Source organism: Pelecanus crispus, chromosome 10 (assembly GCF_030463565.1).
Source record: "Pelecanus crispus isolate bPelCri1 chromosome 10, bPelCri1.pri, whole genome shotgun sequence".
Lineage (NCBI taxonomy): Eukaryota > Metazoa > Chordata > Aves > Pelecaniformes > Pelecanidae > Pelecanus > Pelecanus crispus.
The window spans coordinates 15,208,153-15,235,587 of record NC_134652.1 but is presented as its reverse complement, the minus strand read 5'-3'; the positions used below and the strand labels follow the sequence as shown (position 1 = coordinate 15,235,587).

The 27,435-nt window shown below is 42.1% G+C and overlaps 1 protein-coding gene across 1 annotated transcript in view; it reads right to left on the bottom strand.

The window, feature by feature from the left end:
- Positions 1-27,435, bottom strand: part of NT5C2 (5'-nucleotidase, cytosolic II) — a 62,228-nt gene that overhangs the window by 13,989 nt on the left and 20,804 nt on the right. Inside the window, exons 2-3 of the mRNA XM_075717425.1 lie at positions 27,148-27,268; positions 15,899-15,972 (exon numbers count right to left, since the gene is read on the bottom strand). Of these exons, the coding sequence (XP_075573540.1) occupies positions 15,899-15,972; positions 27,148-27,248 (175 nt within the window). The 5' untranslated portion in view covers positions 27,249-27,268. The remainder of the gene's footprint in view (positions 1-15,898; positions 15,973-27,147; positions 27,269-27,435) is intronic.

Below are 27,435 nucleotides of genomic sequence, written 5' to 3'. Positions count from 1 at the left end.
GTGACACACACCTTAGCTCAATGCAAAAGAAATGGACTTGTTCAACCAAGTCGTTCCTACCATCAGGCCTGTCTTCTTCCTGCAAATGACCTTCCCTAGTGCTGGAAACGTTACTGCTTAATCAGATCATTAAATTAACATTCAAAAGGAAATCACTGTGTTTCTATGACAGACGGAAATCACTGTGTTTCTCTGATGCTGTGTTTACATTTGCTGCATGTCACTGTCCTAAGACGTAACAAGGTCAAATACAACCCTTGACTGCAATGAGGGTTACCATGGGTTCAATGGGCCCAAGTGTCTCAAACACTTGAATATTTCAAATTTACCTGAGTAAAATACAAAAATGCGCAAGTTACACAGTAAGCTCGTTAGAAGACAGACTGTTTTACTGAAAGAGATCTAGCACATCTGTGGGCCTCACAATATATATATTAATACACATTGTCTATACTGCCCAGGTAATCACCACTGTATATATACTGTGGAACTCAGAAGCTCAACCTGAGAGGAGAAAACAAATATATAAAATACTACAAAAATACTAAAAAGGCAAGGACTATAGAAGAAACGAGACTGTCAAAAGACTCAGATCATAACAACTGTGACAGAGGGCTCCCGTATCCCTTAATAATCTAAAAAGCAGCAGAATCCTAAGAATTAATTTTCCCCATTAAACTAACACCATTAAAAACATAATCAGCAAATCTGTAATGTTCTTAAACAGATAACCAAAAGCAGTAAAACAGTTATCAAAATCTTCAAGCATTATTATACCGATGGCAAACACCAACAACATGATACAACATTCAATGCACGTAGTCTTTTCTGTCCTTTAGGAAAGGAAGGGTTGATTGAGCTACAGATAGGAATAAGCAATCAAAAACTACAGCTAATGAAGAAAGCAGTGACTGACAAGGCAATTCGGGGGAGCGAGCTAGAGTTGGAGGGAGCAAAAGGCAGTTAGGTGATGAACAACATTGTTAGAGTGACACCAGAGCATCATCTGGAAAAAGGAGTTCCTCTGATGCAGGACAGTATAGGCACTTCCCAGGGAAAATGGTAATAAATACACCTGCACATAGTCTCAGAAGGTGGAAGCACTGCAAAGCTCCCCATGATGTGCAGCAGCCTCCAGTCCCCCGCTCTGTCCATGAAGCTGCTGCACTCCTCCTCATTAGCTTCCTGGGAATTTGACCACGTTACCAACTTATCCATAAAACATCACTCCCAAACAAAACATTTCTCCAAGGAAACCCTGCTCTTTCTGAACTCACCAACCATGGTGATGCTTGCCCAGACACAATCTCAAGGAGCATGTCGGCATCTCCTCTGGACAAGCAGAAGTGGTTCAACAGCTCCAGCAGAACCTTTCCATGGAAACTGTAGGGCTTTCTGTTAAACAACCTGTGCATCTTGTTAACACTCCACCAGAGAACAGCTGTGGTGGTGGGACACATGGCCAGCTGCTCACAAAATGCCCTCACTCAATTTCTTCCTTTCTGTATTTGCCTCTCTGTCTTAGATTTATCACTACAGACCTCCTTTTAACTCTCTAAGGAAGCAAGCCGAAGCACCAGCAGGAAAAAGGCCAAAGAACAGGTACCAACCTCAGCCTCCATCATCCCAAGTCTCTGTTGAGGCAGTACTGCAACAGGATTGATCTGAATGTTTCTTTTTGCAGGGGCAGTTATTCCCCTTACCTCTCAAGCTCTGATTTTGCTTCCTTGACGTCTCTTTGAATAAAACTAAACTACTAGCTCATTCATGCCTCAGGTCCCTTCCCTATTTTTCTACCACTCCACAATATCTGGAAAATGAGAGCCTTCTCCTTGATACACGAACCAGAGACACGGGAAACTGGACTGCTGGAAACAGGAAAGGGATAATAAACATTCTCTAGTTACCATCATACCTACTGTTCAAGATAAACTTTCCTGTCTAAGGTAAACAGCTGGGAACAGACTGAGAGCTCACTGAGCCCACCTTGACAGCACCCTACACCACAGCACATGCTGCATCAGTCGGTGCGAGCCACAGCCCACTGACATTTCTCGTAAGCTGTGCGAATGCCTGTTTCAGTAACACAAGCTTCCGGGCAAACAAACGATCCACCTCCTTCAGATCAAGTATGAACAGGCTAACACTGCTGCAACTATGGCAGCACATTCGGGGAAGATGCCCCTGTTATATGCATTACTAGATGAAAAAAATGTATTTTGATACTGTACTCAGGGCTGGTCGCTCTCTCTCATATCTTGTTTACTTCGGGCATCCGTGGGGAAGAAGAGTAGAGAGGACAGATCAATATATTTTTCTGCAGCTGCATAATGAAAAAATAATTTTAAACTTTCCTGGAACATCCCCCTCCCTGAGACCTGGCTGCTGAGACCACAACTGGAGATAATTTGTGTGCCATGGCGATGCCATGAATTCAGCTATTTGCCATGCAGTGTCTCTGGTGCTCAGCTCTTTCAGCCAGCTGAGAGGGGCCCAGTCATCAAGCATCCCCAACTCTGTGACAGGTGAAGAGCCACGAATCCATCTTGCCCGATGCACATGGGATGACAGTAAAACCAAAGCACATGCTACAACTTATTCCGATTTCTTTTTCTCTTTCTTACTACTTGATGGCCATGTCTCTGCCACCACGCCAAGTCCCTGGCTCCAGAGGACCACGTCGTTTTAATAGTCCGTGTTCCAACGCAGGCAAATGCTTCAGCGGCACAGGGCAATCGGCACCCAGCGCTCGTGGATTATGCAGCCGGGGTGGAAAGAAAACAACCAAAGGTTTAAAAAAACCAGAAGCCAGTTGACAGCATTTCAGCCTTCCCTTAATACCATCACTTGGCTTAACATTACACTATTGAAAGGTAAAAAGCAGTACCCCGGGAGTGAACGTTGCAAGCCTTCAGCTCTGTGATGAGTGCGGGCGTCCCTTACACAGTATGTGCTAGGAGGGAAGCCGATCTGGAATGAGCAGGGGTTGTGCAGTAAGGTATGCAATTCTCATGCATTTGTGTGGTTGCTTTTACCTTTGCTGCCAAGACACATACAGTAACAATTTTATAGCCTTTCTGAAAAGGAGAAAAAAAAAAAAAAAAAAAAAAAAAAGATCTCTACAGAGGCTCCAGCTTATGCAAAATGCTGCTGCCAGGATTTTAACTCACATGAGGCAGATGCAGATTCAGAGTGTCACTCCAGTCTTGACGGAGTTACACTGGGCTCCCCTGTTAAAGAAAAAAATCAGACTGATTTTAAAACTGCAACAGCTCTGTGCCATGTGGGACTGTATCTGCTGGAGTTCTGTCCTCTGGTAAGCTCAGAAGCTGGCCTGACAGCTATTCCAAATACACTTACAACCAATTTATAGAGGAGGCACAGTTGGCAATAGTGCATCCTGCAGGCAAAATTCTGTCCTCATACTCCCAAAGCAGTCTTAGATCATCAGCTTAGTGATAATTAGGAGGAAGAGGCTACAAGCACATTGCCCAAGTGACACAAACCCTTCGAGTTTCTCTCAGATGCAGAGCAACTGGTTCAAGAAAGGGTCTTGCAGTCTTTTGGGGGCTTTGCCGTTATTGTCCGTTCCTCAGCCGGTGACAGATTACTCCTTTCAGGACACTCACTTTCACATCACAAAACTCCTCCACGTGTCAGCGCAGGAGACTCGGGAGACTGAGTCAGGAGCTACTCCGGGAATCTGAGAAGAGAATTTTGCCCTACATCCAAAGGCGCTCCCAACGAGAGCCTCGCACACCGGGTCAGCCTGACGTAGCATGTCTAAATTCAATTGTATACTTTAACACACTTACGCTTGGGCTTTTATGTGCAAAGCACTGTGGGATAAACCGGTACCAAACCTGCACATAGTGCTGCATCGTACTGCAGTGCACTGGCTTGCAAGCACAGACAGGAAGACGAGCAGACCTATTCTGCAACTTACAGGTATGCACAGAGTAATCAGGAATAACTTTGAGATCCAATTTGCACTAAATACAAAGCTAAATGAGTTGGAACAACGTTTCAAAAAGACTCACGGAAGTATGCAGACCTCCTGGAAGGCTTCTCTGAAAAGAAGTGTTTAAAGCCTGTTTTGTTTCAAAATGAATAGCTGGGGAAGGATGTAGTGCATGTGACGGCTCTGTTTAAGCGGGGAGGAGGAGAAAGCCTTTCAAGGGCTGCCCATTTCTTTCCTTGTTCCTACACACAGAGAGAGATTTCAAATTCAGGCAGGGCAGCTTGTCATTGAAGATGTAACACGGCTTCTTCCAGGGCTTGTCAATGCTTCTTACGAGCTAGTCATGGATCATAGGAGAGAAGCAGGAGCTAAAGTTACCGTAACCACACCTTTTTGCGCTGCTTCAGCCATGTCACTTTTGTGAGATGTATTTGCTATCTCAAACCGCACACCTGCAAGCCAATCCTGCCTAGCCATTTTATTTCCAGCCACTACGGCTTTGGTGCTGGTGAAAGCCTTGAATTGAGAACAGTGACAATACGCTGACTTCCCACACCACTGAGGCAGCTTTGAGGAAGCAGCTCCTCATCGCCAGCACCCCGGTTTAAGAAGGGAAAGATGAGCTCGGGAGGTTGCTGCAATAACAACAGAAGCCCGCAGAGTGAGCAGCTCTTCCGGGGACAGAGGCAGGGTGAGGACTACTAAATGATGACCTGAAGTCTCATTCATCCCTGCCTCCGTTTCTTCCCCATCTGTCACTCTCTTTTGCCAGTTGCTCTCCTATGATGTCCTAGCATCTCCCGACCGAGTTTCATCCCTTCCATCAGCCAAGTCTTCGCCTGCCTTCCCTCCCAGCTGGAAGCCGAGAGCAGCCCAGGGAAAGGTGCTCGTAGTGCCCCCAGAAACACCCCCACATTGGCAGGGGACTTCACGAGAGCAGCTGCTTTCTGCAGCTGGTGCATCACCTGCTCTGATCCTTTGGGCACACACCGGCTCGACTCCATCCCCATGCAGGTGCCGAGAGCACTGTCCACGCTGTGGGCTTCCCCGTCCTTGGCCTGGCCACTGAGCCTCTCTTGGGAATTGAAACACCTTAGTCTACACATACTGTTTTGGTTGGCAGATGGAACTAATTGGCTTTTGACTTTCAGGTGTTCAGATAAGATCAGTATTTCTCAAACTAGAGGTGATGACCTCCTCCAAAGGGTTGCAAAAAGCTTTAACAAACACTCAATCTTAAGAAATTTTACCCGTTATCTGGGTTCTCCAGAGGTCACACAAAGACAGATAAGCCAAAAGGTGGACAGATAATGCAAGGGGTTTAGCCTTTTCTCTGAGGCACAGGAAATGCAGCCCAATTACTTTGTGTTAAGTCTTGAAGAAATGAAAGCAAAAGAACTAGAAACAGGTTATTTAAGTTGCTGCTTATTCCCCAGTGAGTAAGGCATGCAAATCAGGCAGTTAGGGACATATATGGACAGGTGGGTAGATAGTATCCAGATTTATATACATCTCGGCAACAACATGCATAATTACACTTGTGCAAATACATTTCTGAAATTACACAAACTTGACTTATCAAGAGCAGGATCAAAGTGCTGCTCATTTTAAATGTTGATCCATATTCTGAATTGCACCACAAATAAATAATACTGTATTAGAAATACCTTCATGTCAATGTTGTGCTGATGAAAAGTGCTTAGTTAAAGCCTTGAGGACCAAGATCTCCTTTTATAACCCCATCCCCTATAACAGTACAAGTATCTATGTATCCTGCCTCAACAATGTCTATCAAATGAGGTCCTAGACTAGGGTCCCAAAATGGGATAGATCTATCCCCAGAGCTCTCCGTTCTGTCAACATCTCCTCTGCACGTACCCCCAAAGACGGGCATTTAGTGCCAGCTACCATGAGGACGCCTGTGACAGTCACCCCTCCACGACCAACCGAACCGCTATTTCACGCAAGTACCAAATACTCACTCCCTGGCACTTCTGATCACCTGACCTGCAACTCCAGCTGAGAATCCAGAGGGAAACAGAGAGTCACCAGTCCTGGAGGTGTTTGGGACACTGGACTTAATTAAAAAATAAACCCCACTGAAGCAACAATACCAATTAAACATACTAGTAAGTGTTGGGCAGGCATTCATGTACTGCCATAGTCTGTGGAGAGTTTCTCTCAGCTGTAGGGCGAGAGGTCTGAGGATCCCCAGAAGTAACCAGGTAGTGAAGAATGTTATCTGACCTCTATATACTGACCTTCCTTGCAGGGTATCTATTATCTTCATAACCTGTTGCAAAGCAATGCCAGTTTTCATATATATAATTAGAAAAGAAGAGGATTTATGCTATAGAAGAGTAATGACTTCAGCTTCTGTGTCACGGGGTCTTTTCTAAGCAGGGGAGGTGGTGGCAGGCACTGTCATTGAAACATAACGAAAGGGAAATGGTAATGTTTCAAGCTACGCTGCTCTCTACATTAAAATAATTCATTACTTACACAGGAAGGAATCTGAAATGTCGTGTTTAAGTTTCACACCTAGGTGTTAGCTTCCCTTCGGTTTTGACAGCAAAGTCAGACTGCTCAGCTCTGACAGGAGCTCAGACTCACTCCCGGCTTGCACAGCCTGGCAGGGTGCTGCCATTTTGCACCAGAAACACAACAGAGGATTTTCTTTTCCATGAGAACTGGAAACCCTGCAGAGGTACCTGTACTGTGGGAGCCTCTGTACAAACACGCTCAGCTGGCTTGGCAATCCCAGGCGTGGGGGTAAGCACAAACCTCCAGCTCCCCTTGCCTTGGATTTCTCTTTGCAAAGACCCATCGCGTGTTACCTCCACTTCTGCCACGGCCGCTGCAGACGTTGCGCTCCACAGCACCCTCGCCGACACGAAGGGAAAAATGGACACTCCCATCTAAAGCCCTGGTTGCAGTTCATCTCTGCCCAGGTAAGCACGTGCCTGCTATGTGCCTCCCTGCGTGCAGGGCAATGGAGTCGTGCACGTTTGTGCTGTGCCGACCTGGGAGCTCAGTGCCTATAAACAAACTGACAAAGTGGTAAACGTGCCTAATTGTAACCGCAAGAAATCCCAGAAGAAACCCATGGGACAACTCATATGTTTTCAATTAGGAACATGGTGAATCACTGACTTGCCATTTGTTTATGGACTCAGCTGAACTGTGACCATAAAGGATTTGTCTACGGTCAAAACAAGTTGAAAAACAGCCAGAAACAGACCCCAGTCCTCTTGACTCTTGGGGTTTGATTTTAACCACTAGACCATAAATAAAAATGCATTGCATTATGCCAAGCAGAATTGTAGTATTTCAGCCTATAATTAAACCGAGTTTTCATAGTACCAAACAAAAAAATGCATAGCAACAGTATGTTTTGTTTCTCTGAATTCACTCAATTTTTCAATCTGAAATGAGAAGAAACTGCTGCCATATTGATCAATTTTCATTTACCCAAAGAAACCTTTTCAAACACAGAAGTGTTCTGTGCAGTAAGACAAAGCTGAGCTTTAAGCACACTTCAATATTTAACGCACCTTCTCTATTTCACTAGAAACTATGTATTTGTAGTGATCAGCAAACAAGACCTTGACAAAACCTCCAGGTGCGTCCCAGGATATTTTCGTATGCTTAACACACAAGCTGCTCTGCCGTGCGTGAACAGCCAGATCTTGCACTAAGCCTCTTGCGGCCACAGATGTTTTTGACAGTAACTCTGATAACAGGAAGCAAGGCAAGAGTCACTAATCATCAGAGGGATGAATCTTTTGGATCTGAGCTCCAGTGGCTCCCCAGCACCCTTTTCTGACAATGCCAAATACAGGGATCTGGGTGGAAACCACCACATACCTCCAGAGAAGCACAAAGGCTCTGCAGTCCCAACTGCAGCGCTGCCCAGAACGCAGCTAGGCACCCACTCTGCAGCCTAAGAGCCATGGAAAATTCCTTACCTCTAATGCTCCTGCAAACATCCCCAAGTGCACAGCACGGCTTTCAGCTCTAAAACCTCTAACCTGGAACGATATCAGCTCCTATTCTTCCACTCTGCAGGCTACAAGGCTCTGTAAAGACAGGGTTTGTTGCTTCGAGGACTGACCCAGCACTGTATGTTCAGCTTGGCTCTGAATTGCTGGGTCTACACTTCAGGTTGGTTTTAGTGCTGCATTTCTACTTGTTTTAAAAACAAAATTGTTGTCAACTATCATCAGCTTTAACTCTTCCCAAAGCAGGCTTACTAGTGCTCTCATTGGTAAATTCCAGATATTTTTAGCTTTCTGCTGCTGCACTTTGTTTGCCTTCGATGTAACAAAGATTTGGGCTGTTTGGATATGCCTCAGAGGCTGGCAAAACAGAGCTCAGTGTTGGAAAGATTTCTTCTGCTGAATAAAAATGCATGGCTTGAGGTAACAACAGCAGCACTGAGGTCACATTTTGCATGTTGAGAGAACCAATTCAGACGGACTCTGCATTTCAAGGAAACTTCAGTTTGTCTATTTTAATAGTTGGCATAACATTCCTTTGCACTGGAATAATATTTTAAAGATGACTACACAGTCACCTGTTCTTTTATGGGAATTTTTTATAGTTTCCCTGACACAAGAGAATCTTTTTTTTGTGCTTAACAAGTGGCCTTCACAATTTACCTCTCTCAGATACAGCCCACTGGGAGTCGTAATCCCATACTGGAAATATCCCTGCATTTCCATGGAAACAAACTACTGCGCCAAAATACGGGCTTAGTTCTTCAATGAAGACTTCTGAACAGCAAAAAAAATAGTTGCATGGGCTTCATGTTCAAACATAATTTGCTAAAACATAGCAATAAAAAGAAAATTACTTAAAGGTATAGTCATCATTTATACACCATATCTAAGGCATTATTCAGGTGTATCAGTGTCCAAACAGATCCGGCTTCTTATTTCTCTCCATAGTCACGTAAGTGAGTGAGTGAGCCTCAAAAGCTACACATCTGTTTAACAGTGTGCACCTGGGCTTGTACGTAGCACAAGTGCCCATGCTGTCAATAAGCCACATACATAAGTATTTCTGTAGTGTGCTAAAATAAGGCATTCACAAAGCAATAGCATGCATGTGATCTCAGAGTTAAAGCCTTCTGTACTCTCAGCTTTGGTTCCTCCTACAGAGTAAGCTGTTCGTGTCATCACAAGGGTATTTGCAACTTAATAGTACTTCTGTTGTGGTATTAAGATTACTAGATAAGGGGGGGGGGGTGTCTATGAGAGTGAAAAACTCTTTATTTCCATCTGTCTAGCAAAGACAAGAATTGGCCGTTTGTATACTAACAGCCTGCTGACCCAGCTTGGTGTTACTCTCATGTTTTTAAGAGCAAGAAAACAGAATATAGCGGCTTTTGAAACTTCCCTTACACTGTGAAGACTTGTTCTTTCAGCAGCTTCTGTCTAACACTGATTCTTCAAGAATTCACAGACAGCGGATTAGCAGTTTGTCAGTCGGTGATTTACTGGGACGGAGCAAGCAACACATGCTTTCTCCACTCCTCATTCCCAATGCCAGCATGTGAGAACCCACAGCTCCAGACCTCGGTTTGCTCATTACACAGCTTTAAATGGTCAAACTCCGAAGAGCAGCAACACAAGGAGAGCAGGGACAACAGCCACTCGAGCACTGCACTGGTATTTGAAAAAACATCCAGCTCAAAGCATACTAGGAACAATTTAGCTTCTCCATCTGCCTTCAGCTTGAAAACACTAATGGCTAAACCAGCCTCTGAAATCTGCAAAATCTGCACCTGTTAAACTGGAAATGTGCAAATGTGAAAACGCAGACAGCAGATGTGCAATAGCCAAGGCATCTCTCATTTTTTGCTAGGATGGTTTGAAGGCTATTGTTGTCACATCTACCAATTCCTTTCTCTAGCCACCATACTATTTCTGTATGACACAAAGAACTGTATTATCCAGAGAACTAGGAAAGAAGCAAAACCGCTCAGTATCTCCCCAAAAGAGCCTCAAAGCCTCTAGTCCTTACATCATGATGAAAATAAAGACAAACCTTTAACCCAAGCAGGAGAGCCTTGTTAGAACATTTGTATTGGAGTCCAGGACCAATAAACAGACAATAACAGTATCTGAACAGAAGAAAAAATCTTTCTTTGTAGTTGCTTACATTACAAGCTCAGCAGCTTTTTTAAGTATTCAGTTCAATCCGTCATGTATAAAACTCCCACGTTGATACTTTGTTTTTCACCTGTGCAATCCAGAATTTTTTTATACAAGGTACAAATTAGTCCCATTTCTCAGTTATGGAGACCAAAACACAGAAAACCGATACAACTCATCTACAGTAAAAATACTAGACAGATAGAAAAACCAGTTCTCAATTCAGTTGCCACTTTTTCTCCCAGATCACACACAGCAACAAGCCAACCCTACCTTCTGATTGATTCTGATTGAGTGTATCTTTTCCAGAGTCAACAGCTGAAGAAAAACATTTCAAAAATAAGATGTGGGTGTGAAAAACTTCCCTCTCCTTCAAACTGCAAGGATGGCTTACACACACACACCTACTTGAGGAAGGGACAAAACCTGTTTACACGTGTTGCACTTCGGAGTAATTTGGGAAAGACTAAAGCTGTCTTCCCCATGTCTTTTCCCATGTGATGAAAAGGGAAATGGTACAGCTGAAAGCATAAGCAATTTTGCAATAAAATCTTTGCAGTGCACCAAATCTTGGCATTAAGTTGGCAATGTTTACAGGACACAAGCTATATTCCAATCAGATTATGTTGTATTAATCATATTTGTACACAATAAACCCAGTATTTTTCAAGCCTCATTTCCCCATCTTTATTGAAACACTTTTCAGCAGCCAATGATAATTTTATTATTGATTCCTGGAGAACGTGGAAGCAGCAGTGATTTAAGTACAGGAAAAGCATTCCATATTAAAGCATCTTGCCTACTGATACTACATCTTACCTACCTCAGAGACAGAAGATAAAACTCTCAGCACGGCCATAACTTTTGGAGAAGGAGGGTAGTCACAGAGGAATCCTTTCAAGCACAATTGAGTTTGTAATTCTTACTAATTCCCTCTCCATCTGCCAATGGCCCGGTGTGAAATTACAGCCAGTTTGAGAACCCCACTGCTTTAGCCCTGCTCCTGTCAAGGGACATCTATCCATCACCTCATTGTGCAACCTGTCCCGTTTAAGACCTAGTAATGCCAAGGCCTCCTGCATTACTTGGATCCAGACCTACTAATTACAAGTGCAGCTCACACTGAGAAGGAAGCAGCCAAATAAAATGCTCTGTGAAACCAATCTCTCTCTGCTGCGTTTCCAATGGGCCTCACCAACTCCTAGTCTCAGGTGAGTGTTGCAGTGAAGACTCTCTACTGACACTTTTATCCTTCTTCCCGCAGTTTGCAGTAAATAGAAAACAGAGAAGGCTGTGAATCTTTTGAATTATATGCATCATTTTCCTTTACCAAAGCATGGGCAGTTTTGACAGTACTAGTAAAACAGGAAGGCAGACCAGAATTGTTACTGACTACTGGTCTTCTAGCCAGTCAGGATGAATAAGCAGAGATGAATCATTCCGATAATAAAAGAAATTACTATTTAGCAAACAAAAATGCACTACAAAAGGACCCTCAAATCTCTCTAACTTAAGGATTTAAACAGGAATGTTTCAAAATTTCTCAGTTCTGCCCTGACAGCAAACGCAGCCCTTCACGGGTATTTGCAGATCCTGGTGTAACGCCGCGGCTTTCCAAGGAGCACGGGAACCCTGGGGAATCGGCACGGGCCTCGCTCCGTGGCGGGCCCCCGGCTGGCAGGCAGCAAGGTCAGCGGCAGGGAACGAAGGGCTGCTGGGGTGACGGCTGCATAACATCACAGAAATTTGTCTTAACCTCCGCTAACAGCAAGGGCTGAAATAGCTGATGACTCTGCTTGCGTCAAGCCCTCCAAGATTTTAAGCAGCAATTATTTAACTATGCACACAAACCACAGTCAAACCCTGCTGTTCTTCCTGCTCCTTCAACTTTCCTCCCAATAACACCTAGCTTAAAAGAAACATTCTTTTATGTACTAAATATGATTCACTAACACAAGCAACCAAACAGACTGAATAGGAAGGGGACAGTCAGCTTCATATACAACACAGATTTCTGAGCCTCTAGTATTAGTGTATCCAGCACATAAACCTAGGGAGACTTCAGAGTTTCCATACATGTAGGAGATCTAATTCACCCCATGAGGATGCAACAGTAATCCTTGATGGGAAAACAAGGAATCTAAAACCTGTGAGCGTTATTTCAATTTGCTTTCATTTTATTTTGAGCTCCCAGAAGCCAAATTAGTTCTAGCTGTAATCACAGTGGCTACAAATTCAGCAATTTAATGTCTGTAATTTCTCAGAAGAGAAGGCTAAAATGTTCAGGCTCTGTTCTTCAAGACAAAAAGACTTTGTTTGCCCAACCCACCCATTAACAGTATTTCTCAACCCTATGCAAGGAAAGAGACAAATACAGTGAGAGAACATAGAAGCTATTAACAAGAATTCAAAGTTTAATCTAATTTTGACTTGAAAGCAAACAAAATCACTGTGGCAATGCAATATCAGACAGCCCTGGATTTTTTCAATTCTGAGTTAAGTGGTCCTTTAATTTAATAAGGCTAAGAAATACTACCCTATAAAACAATGCATGAAATTGTATTTTATGTGCAATATAACGTGATGATAGTAAAACTGCTGTCAGTTGGCAAGCTGACATTCTCAGTCATGCTAGTAGTAGAACACACGATCACTGCAGTGTGTGTGTAGTAGCTGTTGCAATATACTTCAAAATGGAAATGCCACGTCCCTACCAATATTAGATTCTTCTAAACAGAAAACAGTGTTATTTTAAAGTAGGTTTGTGTCCTTAAACTCATAAAGTACAAGAACAAAGCTGTCTCAAGCTTCTGAAGTTCAAAATAAGTCAAAAGATTCTGACTTGTCTGGTACTGAACCACCTCCTAAACAAGAGTTTTGGTGCTACCAGTGGCCGCTGATTTGGAAAGCAGAAAGAGAGGAGAGTGACAATGTGGATTTTTTTACTGACACCACAGCCTCCTCTTCACAAGGTAGGTAATTCAAGGTGTTCCAAAATAACCATTCTTCTTCTGAGACGTCAAAGTGTATGCCTGTCAGCTATGGGATGAATGTCATCAGTTTATTTCTGATGAGAAAGTTCACAACAGAGAGCGGGGAAAGGACATGGCATATAGTTCTTGGCAGGGTCAATGGCTCTGACTGCCTTCAGTCATTAAACATGAAGATTGTGCTTGGGATATTTTTAAACAACTTTACAGAAAAGTGACTTAATATCTCAAAGTACAAATGCAGAAAACTAGATGAGGAGCTGATGACACTGGAGATACTTTCGTTCTTCTTCCTTGGTCTATTTACATGTCTTGAATGGTCTCCGAAAGGCTTCTGCTCAGCATGCACCATCTGGTATGCAGATACCATTTCCAGATGTTAAATTACAGATAAACTAGCTTCTGACATTGTTTTTTCTTTTTTAATCTAGACAGTAGCATGTCCATGTGAAAAAGTGTTTGAGGGATAACATGCCCAGACAGAAAACACAACAGGGTCTAATGAACGCACTACAGCATACTAATGTAATAATTCACTTGCCCCACTTCTTCATTATCATTCCAATTAATTAATTATAATCATAATCATATTCTAACACTATATTCTTTAAAGCCCCTGCAATGAACAAGTAATTTTTTTGTGTGCAACAGTTATATGTAGCAAATAATGGTCAGATAACAAAAGCCCACATGGTGAAGAAAGGATGACTCTGAGACATAAGAAGACAAACAGGTAATTTTGTATGTTAATTTCCCAGTCGAGTGAAAAAAAGGAAATAGTACTTACCAGGCATAACGCTTTTCATCTGCAAAAGGCTTTCCAACCTAACTACATTCTCACAACTCCTTGTACAATGATCTGCAACTACAATCTCTGTTGTACCATGCAAGAAGTCACAGGACAGCAGCTTACCCCAGAGTGGTCCAGATTTCCAGTTTTCTGCTCGGACCACATCCCATTTCTTTTTCTGCACCATACCCTGCCACTCAACTCCCCTGAACGCACCGACTTTGCCTGCTTAACTGCAGCACTGTGATCTTCCAGCCTTGGAAGCCCCAGGTTTCCATGTCCCTGGGTACTGTTTTAGGTTGCTTGAAACATTCAAATTTTTTCCTCTCATCAAACCAAGCATCATTTTGTGGATAACACCACATTTGCTCTGTGTTTACAGGAACAAGCAACACTTGAGTAAAATGAACAGTCGGAGAAGTGAGGATAGTGCTGAAGCTCTCCTTCTGTCAGGATGAAAGTTAGCAACATGCTTCACACTCCACGCCAGCCCCACTGGGATCACCTAAGTCCTTGGGAAATGCCGCCCGTTTGCGAAAGGCACAGAAGTTTTTTCTCCGTTATGGAAGTGAAACCCACAACTTTTTTTCTTTTTTTTTTTTTAAGCATTTGTTCTTGAACAACTGTTTTGTGCTCCTTAAAGGCAATGCCACAAGGCTGTCACAGCTGGGAAACACAAACACCGAAAGCACGCGCCTGCAGTCAGATCCAGCACAGATTAACGACGATACACTTCATGACTTAAAAAGTGGCAGGAACTTTAAACAGATGTATAAATAAGGTGTGGAACAACTAAACCTTTTATATATAACTACTGCCTCATGGATAACTGCTTAAAAGAACAACAGCAAGTGATCTAAATATAAACTGCAATTACCTGCCACAGCCTCCAAAACTGCTCCTTGCAGCACTGTGTTGAACCATGAGCACATGGAAACCTTCCTGCCCTTTGCTTAGCCACCGACCCCGGCTCCTGTGGCCCTCACACTGCCCCTAGCCACACTACTCATCTCTCATTCCTTCTCAGTAGACACAGTAACTAGATGACCATAGCTGACATACTGCATTAACCTATTATTAGGTGACCCTGACACGCTACCTCACATTTTCTCAGTTTATGTTCACAACAATTCTAAATTGCAGTATCAAAGGTGATAGGAACTTTTTATCCACAACCTTAGAAGTGGTAATGAGAAAGAAGGCAGGACTGTACCTGACATCCTCCATCACAGCCTGTGTGATACTATAACATAGGAAAGTGGAAGTGGGCTTTTTATCTCTTCCTTCCTTAAAATACGTAACATCATGCAAGTCTGATTATGCAGAAAATGGTAACTTTACCCCCCCTTCATCAGAAGTCTCAGAGAACTTGCCTGTTGAGTATTTGAAAGATGGAGAAGTCATGCAAAAATTTTACGAAACTAAAGGTCTTATGCAACCTCCCAAAGCCTATCTGCCATAAAGAATGGGCAAAGCTTTCTAAATGAACTTGTTGAGCTCACACAAGACACTCCCCCTGCCTTGCCTCTTCTCAAAATGACTCACTGATGTGGCCAACCGAGGAGCGGGAAAGAGGAAAACCTATTCAAAAATGACCCTCCCAGGACACAGGAGAACCTGCTGGCTAAAGGTGTAGCCCGCCATATGCACCAAGGATAAAAGAAATCACCTCGTTATTCAAAGCCAAGCTTGCACCAGGGGCAGTATCAAAATACAGTGGAAACTAAGGAAGCAATTAGACTTAGTAAGCTTTGGTTTCCTTGACACCCATAATCACTTGAAACTGTACTACAGCAACATGGCTTGTGACCAAATACAGCTTGCAGATAACAAATTTAAGGGAAACACCTGAAATGAAAGTGCAATGAATAGTGAATGATATATTTGCTAATAGAAGAAGCACCTGCTAACTGGAATAGCCCAGCCAGTAACTGGTTTTTGCTCAACAAGAGGCAATATTCCAAACTAAGTCAATGACAGAAAAAATTAAGATACTCACCAGCAAGTGTATAATCCATATCAAAACCAAAGCACTTTATCTTTTCCATGGCTAAACTTCTGTTTACAAAGACCCTGTAAAAAGAGAAGAAATAAAGCTATAGGTATGAGCGCATTCAAAATAATCACGTTTTAGAACAAACACATTCTGCTAGCTGTCAGGATGTCTGGCTCTCTTAGGTCAAAATCAGAAAACATACCCGAAAATGGATGCATGTTTCATTTTTTGCCGTAAGTTTTCCTGAAGCGAAGCCATGACTTTGCAGGGTTATTCTAATTATTGGTACGCTGTCTAAAGACATACACGCATGCATGCACATACACACGGCTTTGCATGTGACCTGCAAAAATTCCTAAGAATAGAAGTGCAAAATCTCCTGAAGCAGAATTCAGAGCTCAAGTGAGAGGAAACTGGAAGCAGAGGATGGGAAGCAATACAATTTGCTTGATTAAAACAAATTATTACAAAAAGGCAACAAGGAAAGGAAAAAAAAAAAACAGTTCTGTGAAAAAACTCACAGTATTTGAGCCCTCTTTGGAACTATATCTGGAAATTGAAAGCAAACCTAAACAGATCTGTTTCCACATCAACACCAATAGCGTTAAAAACATTTAATAAAGCTCTGAAAAACAGCGACTGAGATAAATTTTCACCCGCAAGAATATGCTGTTTCTATTGCGAAAATTTTTCTTTTTAACTCCCCTGCAACTCCTCGACAAAACTGCTATTTTTCAAATTCCACTTTTGCTATTAATGCTTATTGCAATGAGAATCTAAGCTAAATACTTCCAGGCCCTTTTTGATGACAACATTTTAATACACTATATTCAATTTAGTTCAAGTAAATAACACGGTAAAGAAATAGGTCAGAGAATACAACAAAAGCTTTACTTGCTTCCCGTTCCAACTACTCCAGTAACTAAGCTGCTTATGTTTCCCCAGAACTTTAAACCATATAGCAGATCTGTAATTCAACAGGACTGCTCTCCACCGTCTGTCTTATCTGAACTTTAAGGATGAAAGTCAGAACTCGGCTGCAGGATGGAAGCTGAGCTTCTCAACACCGATCTCAGACAGAAATCCCACATACTGCTCGAGCTGTGATACCGAGACAAAATTCTCCTGTACGAGAGAAGTCCCAGAGCCTTCACCTGTACTCTGATTTCAGTATGCGAAAATTCTCCAAATCTTTAATAAGGGCATTGCCCTCAGCAGAGTAATTATCCTCTTAAAAACCGAAATCGGCAGCACTGCCGTGTAGGAGTGGCGGCGCAGGGACAGCGGTACAGCAAGGGAGACGGCAAGCGCAAACCCAAGCACTCGTACGCTCTGAAAAGCTGAGAGCAGGCACTGGGAGATTCTCCTCCGCACGCGTGCTCTGGGCAGGTGGCCGGCATAACGTGCCCCTTTAACTGCCCCGGCAATCCGCCGCAGCTCGCATTTTAACAGCAAACTGCTAACATCAAACTTTCACGCTTCTATGCGAGCCGCCTTACCTCATCTCTCACCGATGCGCTCCTGGTTTCGTTCGCAGCAGTCTGATTCACCTACTCGTCTGAATCATGTTACGCAGTTCCTTCAAAACTTCCCTCGCACCGATGCAATTTTTGCTTGGATCTGATCTGACTTCAGACGATCATTACGCCTGAACCGAGCCTTAAAGCGCTGTATATCTTCTTGGACAGTGTTCTAGAAAGCACATCTGTGGCTAATTTAACCAGTCACTGGATATCGTTGTTGTTCCACACAAATCCACTTGGAATACAGTTTCTCTGGCAATAGTACGCTTTCCCCCTAACCTTGCACACTCTCTCTGGGAGTCACAGTTTCCTGGCAAAGTGCCTGCCTTCGACAATGGGGCTTGTCACTAAGCGGCCTCCGAGGTTATAGATGACGCTCTTTTCTGATAGATTTATGTATTACCGAAACAAGACGAAGTGGTGGGAAAAAAAATGGAAACTGGTAAAGAAATGCCTTTTGGAAATATGAGATGGCATCATAAATCACTGAAATTCACTCCTGAAATAGCTGGCTTTTGAGTAGGTGGAGCAAATTATCTGAATCTGCAGTCTGAATCCGTGTTTGTCTTCTAACACCGAGATAGCTCTGATTTACAAGAGGCCAACGCAAAATGCTATTTGGTGCTAAACACAGTCGCATACTTTGTATAATGAAGATGATTACCTTCTGTTGCTGCTGATGCCAGGAAGCGTTATTTATTAGCTAATTCAAGCACACGATTTCTGATCTCATGTTTGTGCAGTTTGTTTCTGAAAAGTGGAGAGCTTTAAGAAGGAATAACATACCTCCGGGGGACACTACCAACATTTTCTGTCCAACCTGCAGAGTCCAATTTTGTTCCTGCCTTTAGCCTTAGCCCCTGGAGCACAGTTTTCTGTCCTTCTCAACAGGACAGGAATAGGAAGGGAAATTTAAAGAAGCTCAAAAGCGCATTCAGAAAAAAACAAGCATTAAGACGGAGCTGAATGCGCTTATAAAAAGGGTAATATGACAGTGCCTGTGAAAGGCAAAAACAAGGGAGCTGTGACCCAAGAGATCTCTTCCAGTCCAGCCTGCCTATGTTTAGATGATGACAACACCAAACTGACCAAAAACCGTGGAAAGATCTCTGAGCCTCTGATATTTCTTCATCACTTGCTTTCGGAGTATTTACAAACTGAACCCTGGGACTAAAAAAAAAAAAAAAACCAACAAAAAAAACCCAAAAAACCCAACAGCTGAAGATCTGGAAAAGTTTACTAAAGGCAATGAAATGAACAACATCTATTAGCGCATTTTTGTTCAAAAATAAGTCTTATGACTAAAACATGAAAATTACTATACCAGCCCCCTCTTGGTAACAGCTGGTGAAGATCTCTCTTTCTCTATCAACTCGTAAATACTGCCTATGACCTAGAAACCATACGTGGCAGGGTCTAATCATGCCCCAACAGCGCGCAGGACCTGGCAGATTTCAAGGCATCCTACCAACGGATTTGACGTGGTAATTACTTCACCCACCAGTGCTGGAGTGAAACAGAGCAAATATTTTAAAAAGCTAAAGAAGGCTATTACACAACATGTTCAGGACAGGAAATGAGAACACTTTAATCAATTTAAACTTGGATATGCCTTGGCAGATTAAACGGCAGACTAAACAGTGGCAAAAAAAAAAAAAAAAAAAAAAAGGACCAATTTCACTTCTCTTGTGAAGGCATAGCCAGACACTGGGTTATTTTGTAGGCACTCAAGACCTCAACTTTAAATCCTAATAAAGGAAGACGTCTCCCACGCACAGTGCCCCCCTAGACACAAGGGGCTAAGTAGATACTTACAAATATTTACTCCCAGAAGCTGACCAGCTTAGTTCAGGGGGTTTACTCAAAGTAGTAAGTATCTGCAGTATCCTAGAAACTAGAGATAAAAGTTGAGATTAAATGACCACGACAGTTTCTGGGAAGAGCCAGGTGCTTCTCAGAAGCTGCAGCCTTAGCCCGTTTCAAAGCTGTGTTTAGATCCTAATGGAAGGTACGCTCAGCCTGATTTCAAGAATGCTGGTCAAATGTGTCTGTTGGCTACAAAAATGTAACGTCTCCACAGAAGACACGGTATAGAGAAATGACAAGAGTTGTTTTTAATGACTGTAAAGCAAAACCAACACTAAGACCCTAAGAACCGTAACCACCTGAGAGAAAAGATCCTCTGGACTTGGAAGGAAAGGATGAGCTGACGAGTTTTTCACAGCTCATCTAGATAAACAAAAATCAAAGAAGCTTCCAGATTATGAAGAGTTGAGAATAAATTCAGAATAAAACTAAAATAACCTGACATTTTTAGGCAAGGAAGTTTTAATCTAGGATAATTTTTCCACTTGCCAGAATCAGAAGAAATCACACTTTCCCTTCCCCAGATTTTGGGGTTTTTTCCATTTAGAAAATAATAGTTTTAACTAGGAGCACTGGAGTTAAAAATGAAGCTGATCTAAAAATTTAACAGCACTGGGCAGTAAGACAAATCAAGCGGCAGGCACAGCACGAGACCACCCTCCCCGCTCCTGGCGCTGAGAGGCAGAGGCGGGCATTGCCTAAACCCAACTCCCAGCTCCACACCTGGCCGCAACCGGAGCGGCTCCTTAGACATTGCCTTTCGCGTGCCTGCATCCTTCCTTCCTGATGAAAACCCAAGCTTTATATTTCCGCTTCGAGCAATATCCCTGTGACCCCCCGCCGCGTCGCACTGGCTGCGCAGCGTGGCCGGCGCAGCCCAAGGTGCCGGTGCTTGTGGGACGCCAGCTGAGGGAGCATGTCCGCCCGGATCCGCTCCCCGGGCCGGCACGTGGCACAGCCGGGAGCGGGGAGGCAGCAGCCTGCTCTTGGGGTGGCTTAGCCTAGCACGGATCCACACCTTGAAAAATGGACTTGAGAAGCTTTTTAGGGGAAGCCGTGAAGCACATTTCCTCCCTAATGAGTTACTCCTCGAAGATTGAACGCTGCAGCTTGGCCACAGCAGAAGGCTCTCAATGATGACAGTATTTACTTTCTTTTTGAGCTCTACGAATTGTGCTGGGTAAGAGAAAAATGTGTTGTATTGCAAGGAAGAAGGAACTGCTGAGCATGCATAAAGGGAGTCACAGAGCCCTGATATCCTCAAGACTGCAGTTCACAGTCCTTTGTATCTTTACAAGAGAACTGAACCCGGTTTTGTTACTGTTCTTGTCAATCAATTCCGAGGCAGGAACCGAAATCCCAACTCTTCTCGAGTAACACAGGAGAGGAGCGAACGCAGAGAGGGAGAAAAGTTTTCATTTTATTTGTGCAAAATCTCAAAAGCATTCTGTGCCCTGAATGAAATTTGCATGTATAATATTCTCGTAATATGACCAACAAAATAAACAACATGCACAGAATTATACAACTACGGAGGAATTTGGCACATGGCTCACAATGCCTCATAGCAAGAAAATGAAAATGAACAATGTGAGGCGAGGTTTCTGGAACAGAGCACTTTTATAACGATTTTCCAAATGTGTCTAGAAATACCTTGCAGCAAGAAGCATTCTTTGTCAGGAGAGTATGTTTCACTGAAAGTAAATAAATACAAAGAAATTTGCAACTGTGCTGAGTGGAACAGCAAATACAGTGGGAGCTGGCTAATCATGACCTACATGTGTGTTTAAAAAAGACTGTGGTGGACAGCTGGGCTCGAGCCAGCCACGAAACGGGGACTAACTCGCTGGAAGGCTCAGACTCCTGCTTCCTCAAAGCTTAGGCACTTTGGTTAATCTTCACGTTATGGACAACTTCCATGTTTTAATAGGCTAGAAGAGTTAAAAAGAAATAAGAGGGAACTAAATGGATTAGCTTTTAATAGCCTCCCATGTCCAAGTTCCCCACGGCCTCTTTAAAAAGGCTAATAATGAAAAAAAATCCCACTACTCTTATGACAACTGGATGTTCTCAGTGTCACTAGCTAGTCCCCAGATGTTGTGTGGTTGAGGGAGATGTCTCACTACATGACAGTATAGTTCTGGTTATAGGTGAGTTCCACCAAGAGCAGTGAACTCAGATGAATCCCTCACTGGCCTTATTTATCTGGCACAAATCATGTCAGCAGCCTTCAGAAGGTACTAACATATCTCAGAATGTGTTGTCTTTGGGTGCTGGATGCTTTGGTATCTGTCTTAGAGGGATAAGAAATAAACTGCTTTAAACTACTAAAACCAATGTAATCATTCTTTACTGAGTCTTGCCTCTTTAGGCAGGTAATGACCACTCCATATATTATTATTTATCATACCATTTTGGTCCTTCTCTTACAATGTTAGATTTTCAGAGTTCAATTTTATTCCTTCTTCAACCAAAGAGGAATATTCTGACAGGTCAGTATGCTTGTAACCGTATTCAGAGATAGTGTTTGGGCTCGAGAGGACTTTAGGCAGATGAAACAGTATCAGACAGGGGAGACAGAAGAAGGGCATCAAAATTTCCTGGCCACTTCTAGTAATATTTCCAACATAATGCCCTGCAATTTCACAAGACTAACCGTCCTTGCACAATTATAGTGACATAAAACTGGAAAATCTGGTTACAGCTGGAACTTAAAAGTCTGATGAGGCTGTATCCAGAAACATGACTATGAGCACTTCCCTCTGAAATTCAGCAGGAATCAGATGGAAGGAGATAGCCTTGGCCATTTCTGTTTCCATTGTTTGGGTTTTCTTCCCAGGCAACAGCAAAGTGCCAAGAAGCTCACATATGAATTCCATCCCAAAATAACACCCGTCTGCTCTGTGAAACTATTAAAGCTAGGGATCATGGGACATTTTCAATGTAATTTCTTTATTATTAATTTGGCAAGTGTTCTGCTTTCTCAGAAGCTCGACCATTCTGCCGCCTTAACACTCCCTCTCCTCCTCTCTCCAATGTCCGAAGCACTAAAGCAAAATAAATACCGAGCCACATGCTGCTCTCCGCTACACACATGCCACCGCACGAGTCCAAGGAGGCTGCACAAAGACATACGAGGACAGACCACAGCCAGCAGTGCCTACAGAGCTTCCTCATTTACAGCTACATGAAAATACCAGACACCACCCATCCGAATGTGTCTGATGAAAAGAGCGTTTTCAGACTGGTGAACATTTTTTTTTCTCATTTGCCACCTCAATGAACTGATCATTTTAAAAAGACTTTATATATAGCTACCCAAATAGATAAACAGTTTCAAGCCTCATAGCCTAGTTTATATAACATTTCCACCTGTTCGCAATCACTGATGATCCAGAATCAATAAAGTGAAGAAACAAGATTGCAGTCAATAGCCCAAAGTTTACAAATTCAAACAAACTAAAATATACCTTTAACCCTAGAAATCAAAACAACCAATTGGTAAGCCTTTTGCTTTGTCATTATTAAAGTATATACCATTTTTTTCACCCAAGATCTCAGTGTATATTAACAGCTTAAATCACTTAACTCATATTACCACCAAAAGATGCTTTGAAAGCAAATTAAAGCACAAAACTATGAAGCAACTTATTCAACACTCCGTGACCGGTCAGCAGGAGAATTAGGATTAGCAATCATGATGCCACATCCCCTGTGCTAGCCAGTAAACAACAGAGCATGAAAACAAAACTAAAACAACAGAAACCCCAGGTTCAGGATGAGAAATCTCAAATTACTCTGATGAAAAATGGTAAAAGCATCCCAAAGTCTCTATGTTTAACAAAAAGGCCATCTCAGCATTACTGCCCTATTAAGCCAAAACCACAGAATAAAAGTAAATGCAAATACCTGTTTCCTGGATCTTGGTAACTGTCAGTAACAAGAGTGGATGGAACACCAACTTTTTCCATTATTTGCTTTAACTAGATGTGGTTGCTATTTAAACCCTAAAGAGCTATGTGAGATAATCCAGAGGGTGCCTAGAAGTGCTCACTCCAAGTTAAAAAATAGACACTAGGGCAATTTGGTGGCTCAGAGTCAACCTAGTTCTTGCCTAATTACAATCACGTTAAATGACAGTACTCCTCCAGAACAAATGACCTAGTGATTATCCTCTACCCGGAAAAGTCAACAAGCAGTGCATGAGGGAGGTGGCCTCACAACCACACACACTAAGGAAAAGCCACCTAACAGCTTCACATCCATTTTATTTCTGAATTAAAATGTATGTTGTCAATAGCACAGTAATGCAGTATCCTCTTACCAGTGACCTCTGCTAGAGAATGAATAACATCTAGCTTGTATATTAATTCATCTTTAGACCTCACCTCCAACAGGCGCCAACAATGTCGTATAATGAGGTTTGTGGCTGATAGTAACACTAGCTAACCTAAAGTCTTAGTTAAAGTCATCAGAAATACCCTGAAGATAAAACCCCACCACTTCTCCTCCCCTACAGATTTTTCTGATTCTTGATGTTGCTTTTATTCTACATTGAATTCTACATCATAGCGTGCGTGTTCATATTCGCAAGCTTTCCTTAGCTCATCAATAACCTCAATACTCTAATTTCTTAAGCAGCTATACAAACCGATCCAAACACCAAGCAAAACTTTTGGGAGGAAAACAGCTACGAGAGGAAAACAGCTATAAAGGTTTGATTTTGAATGTTTTTGCCTATGGCATTCAGACATGATTATGATATAGTCATCATAGTCTGAGTCAGTATGCATTACACCAGTTAAACCAGTCTCAACTGGGACTTCTGCCAACAATATTATATGTTGAACATCCATCCATTGAATATGATACAATAAGAAGCACAACACCTGAAAAAACACATTCCCAGTATGAATGACCACAGTAAAATATGACTATTAGAGTAGCATCTTCAGAGCAAATTCTTTATGAAGTTTTTTAAAAGTTTCATGCCCACAAGAACATTATTTTTATTTTTAAGGTAAATTATTTTGCTTGGATTGGAAACTTTTCCCCTTATTTTATGCTGCTTCAACATTTACAATTCAAGTATATAAAATCTGGCGTAGTTCATGAGAACCAGAAAGTTAAATCCATTTGTCTAGGTATCTCTACTGATATTTAAGTAACCATGAAGTAAACAAACAGTGAAACAAGTTTTTAAAATTTCACACTTCAGAAAACCAAGCATTACTACCAGCATTTAGAAAATCCCAGTTAATGACTTTGAGCCCAACTGGGTTTCTGGCATTGGTATCAAAAGCTACACCCAGTTATGCTCATCTGTAAATGTGGCCCAGCTGCCAAGCTCCTCCAGCCTTCCAGATTCGGCCCATAAAATCACTGGGATCAGCTTTAAGGTGAAAACATTAATAGTTTAAATTCAATGTTCTTTTTTAATTGTTTTTGTTTCCAAGTCACTTTAGATTCATATTTTCAAGTTTTTTTTCTTTAGCTGCTAGAGTAAGAAGAAAAAGAGACAGATAAAAAGAGAGACTGAAAGAGAAGGGAAAACAAAGAGAAAGAAAAAGGACGGAAGAGAACAAAAAGAATCTTGACAATGAATGCCTTTTGTATCTCCCTCTCATAAAATTGACAGTGCTTCGGCAATATCCAAGAGTCAGAGCATACCTGGACCTCACTGAAACAAACATACATCCTAGAACTGAGGGCTGTGACCAGCACACATATTCTACATTGGAACAATTATTAAAATACTAAAAAATATAATATAAAACAACAAGGGGAAAGAACTTCAGTCCTACTCTATCATGTTAAGTCTGCACTTATCTTTTAAGTAACATCACATCTGTTAACACTAAGATCACAAAAACCGCCAGAAATAGAAATCTGACAACACTGCCTCTGGAATGAGGTTGTTTCAGATTCTTACAATACTGGATTATCAAAATAACTCCCATGAAACTGGTACGCCAAAGCCATTAATAGCACAGATTTATACTACAGTCTTGGCATCAGGTTCTCTCATTCTCTCCTGTTCCCTCCCTCTCTCTTTTAAAAAGAGGATGGCATTTTCAAAACAAAAAAGTGCCTCCCCTTAATGTATTCCCAATGTTGTGCTTTCTGTGAAAATCTGAAGTGCTAGCAACATTTCTGCTCAACATGTTTTGAGTAAGATATTTCTAGATTCTACAAAGGGGTACTTAAACTGTACCACAGTCTACCTTTCGACTACCAGATCCCAGCTCCTAGTGGGAAACCCTCCTTTATATGAGTGCACTCTCATCTTCCATAAGGAAATTCTTTCTGAAAGCAAAGATTTCTTACATGAGTAAGGGTAAACATGATGAGGACTTGAATGTGTGAGCTCTTAAGCACAAGTACTGCTCCCTATGGATCTTGTACAACACTTAGCAGACTGTCAGCACCTAACCATAACAAATGTTGAGGAAATATTTAGAAAAAAAAAAAAATAGGCCTTACTCTGACTTAATTTCCATCAGTCTAAATCAGGAGTAACACAACTAAAGCCATAGGCAAAATTATGACACAAAAGTAAACCTGTCAATGACTTCAACAAGGTTAGGATTTTTTGGCAGGGTATGATAGAAACCCCCTCTCTTTCTATGTGCTATATATACTTACATTCATTAGATGTTTCCATATCTGACAAACCAACAGACACCGAGAGACTCAAATAATGCCACCACTTAAGACGTGCCCAAACGTATTCACTGGAAACTGGAAAGCTTCAGAAATGCATCACAGGATCCATTACTTAGCACAACCTGGCCTATCATATGATGCTAAGGCGATTTTCTCTAATTAGATTCCATTTGGAGAATCAAAAGATACCTAACATTTCCAAAACACTTCCTCAGAAATACCACCGTATATGAATCACAAATGCAACGTGGCATTTAAGCATGAGTTTGGGAAACTCAACTTTTTCTGTTTCTGTATCAGATATATGTCTCCCCAGCTCCTGCGGAATATACTCTGATCATCATACTGCATGACTTCTCAATTTAAACAAGCTAAACTTTGAAGATACACTTCCCACAAACAGAATACTGACAATTACTCGAGGCTGTTGTTTTTAACTCCGTAACAGTCCAGACATCTGATAAGGATACAGACTGCATCCATCTTTTAAGCTCTATGCCTGGAACCCTGGGAGCTGCGGGCTAAATTCTTGGCTCAACCAAATCTCCAATATCATCTTGTGAAGACAATCTAGTGTCTGCACTTTGATTCCCAAACTATAAAATGAGAGTGATGATGTTTCTTTTATTCCATACTTTATCTTGTTTATTTAGACTGTAATTGTTTTACAGCAAAGATAGTTTTAGGCACACCTACCACAGAAAAGGAGGATGATATCTTGCCTAGTGCCTCTACATGCTCCTGTGGTGCACACAATTAATCATACTAGATACAATCCTCAAACACTTAATTTCTGATCCCATTTTATTTCCTCCTTATTCGTGTTTGTGCATTCCAGTCTAAGGCTATGCTCTCCCAGTATGCACTGCAAAAATTACTATAACACTTCTGCCACTGAATATTTCTTGACTTGAAAGCTTCTATCCCAAAACCTAACTTTGATGAACCCTTCAACTGCATTAAGAAAGCATACCCTCACTTGCTCTAGTACATGTATCTCAACTCTGCTGTTTGTAAATTCCTGCAGGCCAATACTGTGCTATCTTCTAAGTTCTCTTCTACTAACACTTCTGCAAGGAAGGTGAGAATGACCTCTCTGTTTCACCAACAAGCAAAAAACAAGAAATGTGGGGTTTATCCTTAGCTTATTTCCCTCTGTCTCAGCATTTGAGTTTCGGGGTTACATGAACAACTTACCGGTGATAGGCTTCCCGGCGGTACTTTTTCAGAGCATGCCCATCCATGTTTGCAGGGAGATCTGCTGCATTCTGAAGTCGGTCGCTCCATGAGGTTGTCATCTTCGAATGCTTATTTATTTCTGAAAGAGGCAGAAAAGCTTGCTTAAGTTCAAAGTTTGTTTCACCAGAAAGTTGTCTGTTTCCTGGTACAAAGAGATGCAATGCCACTCAGGAAGTCTTGCAAACTACTTGGAGGAATGATCTGAGTTTGCAGGTCAAGAAAGATGCTTTCCTCCGAGATGTTTGA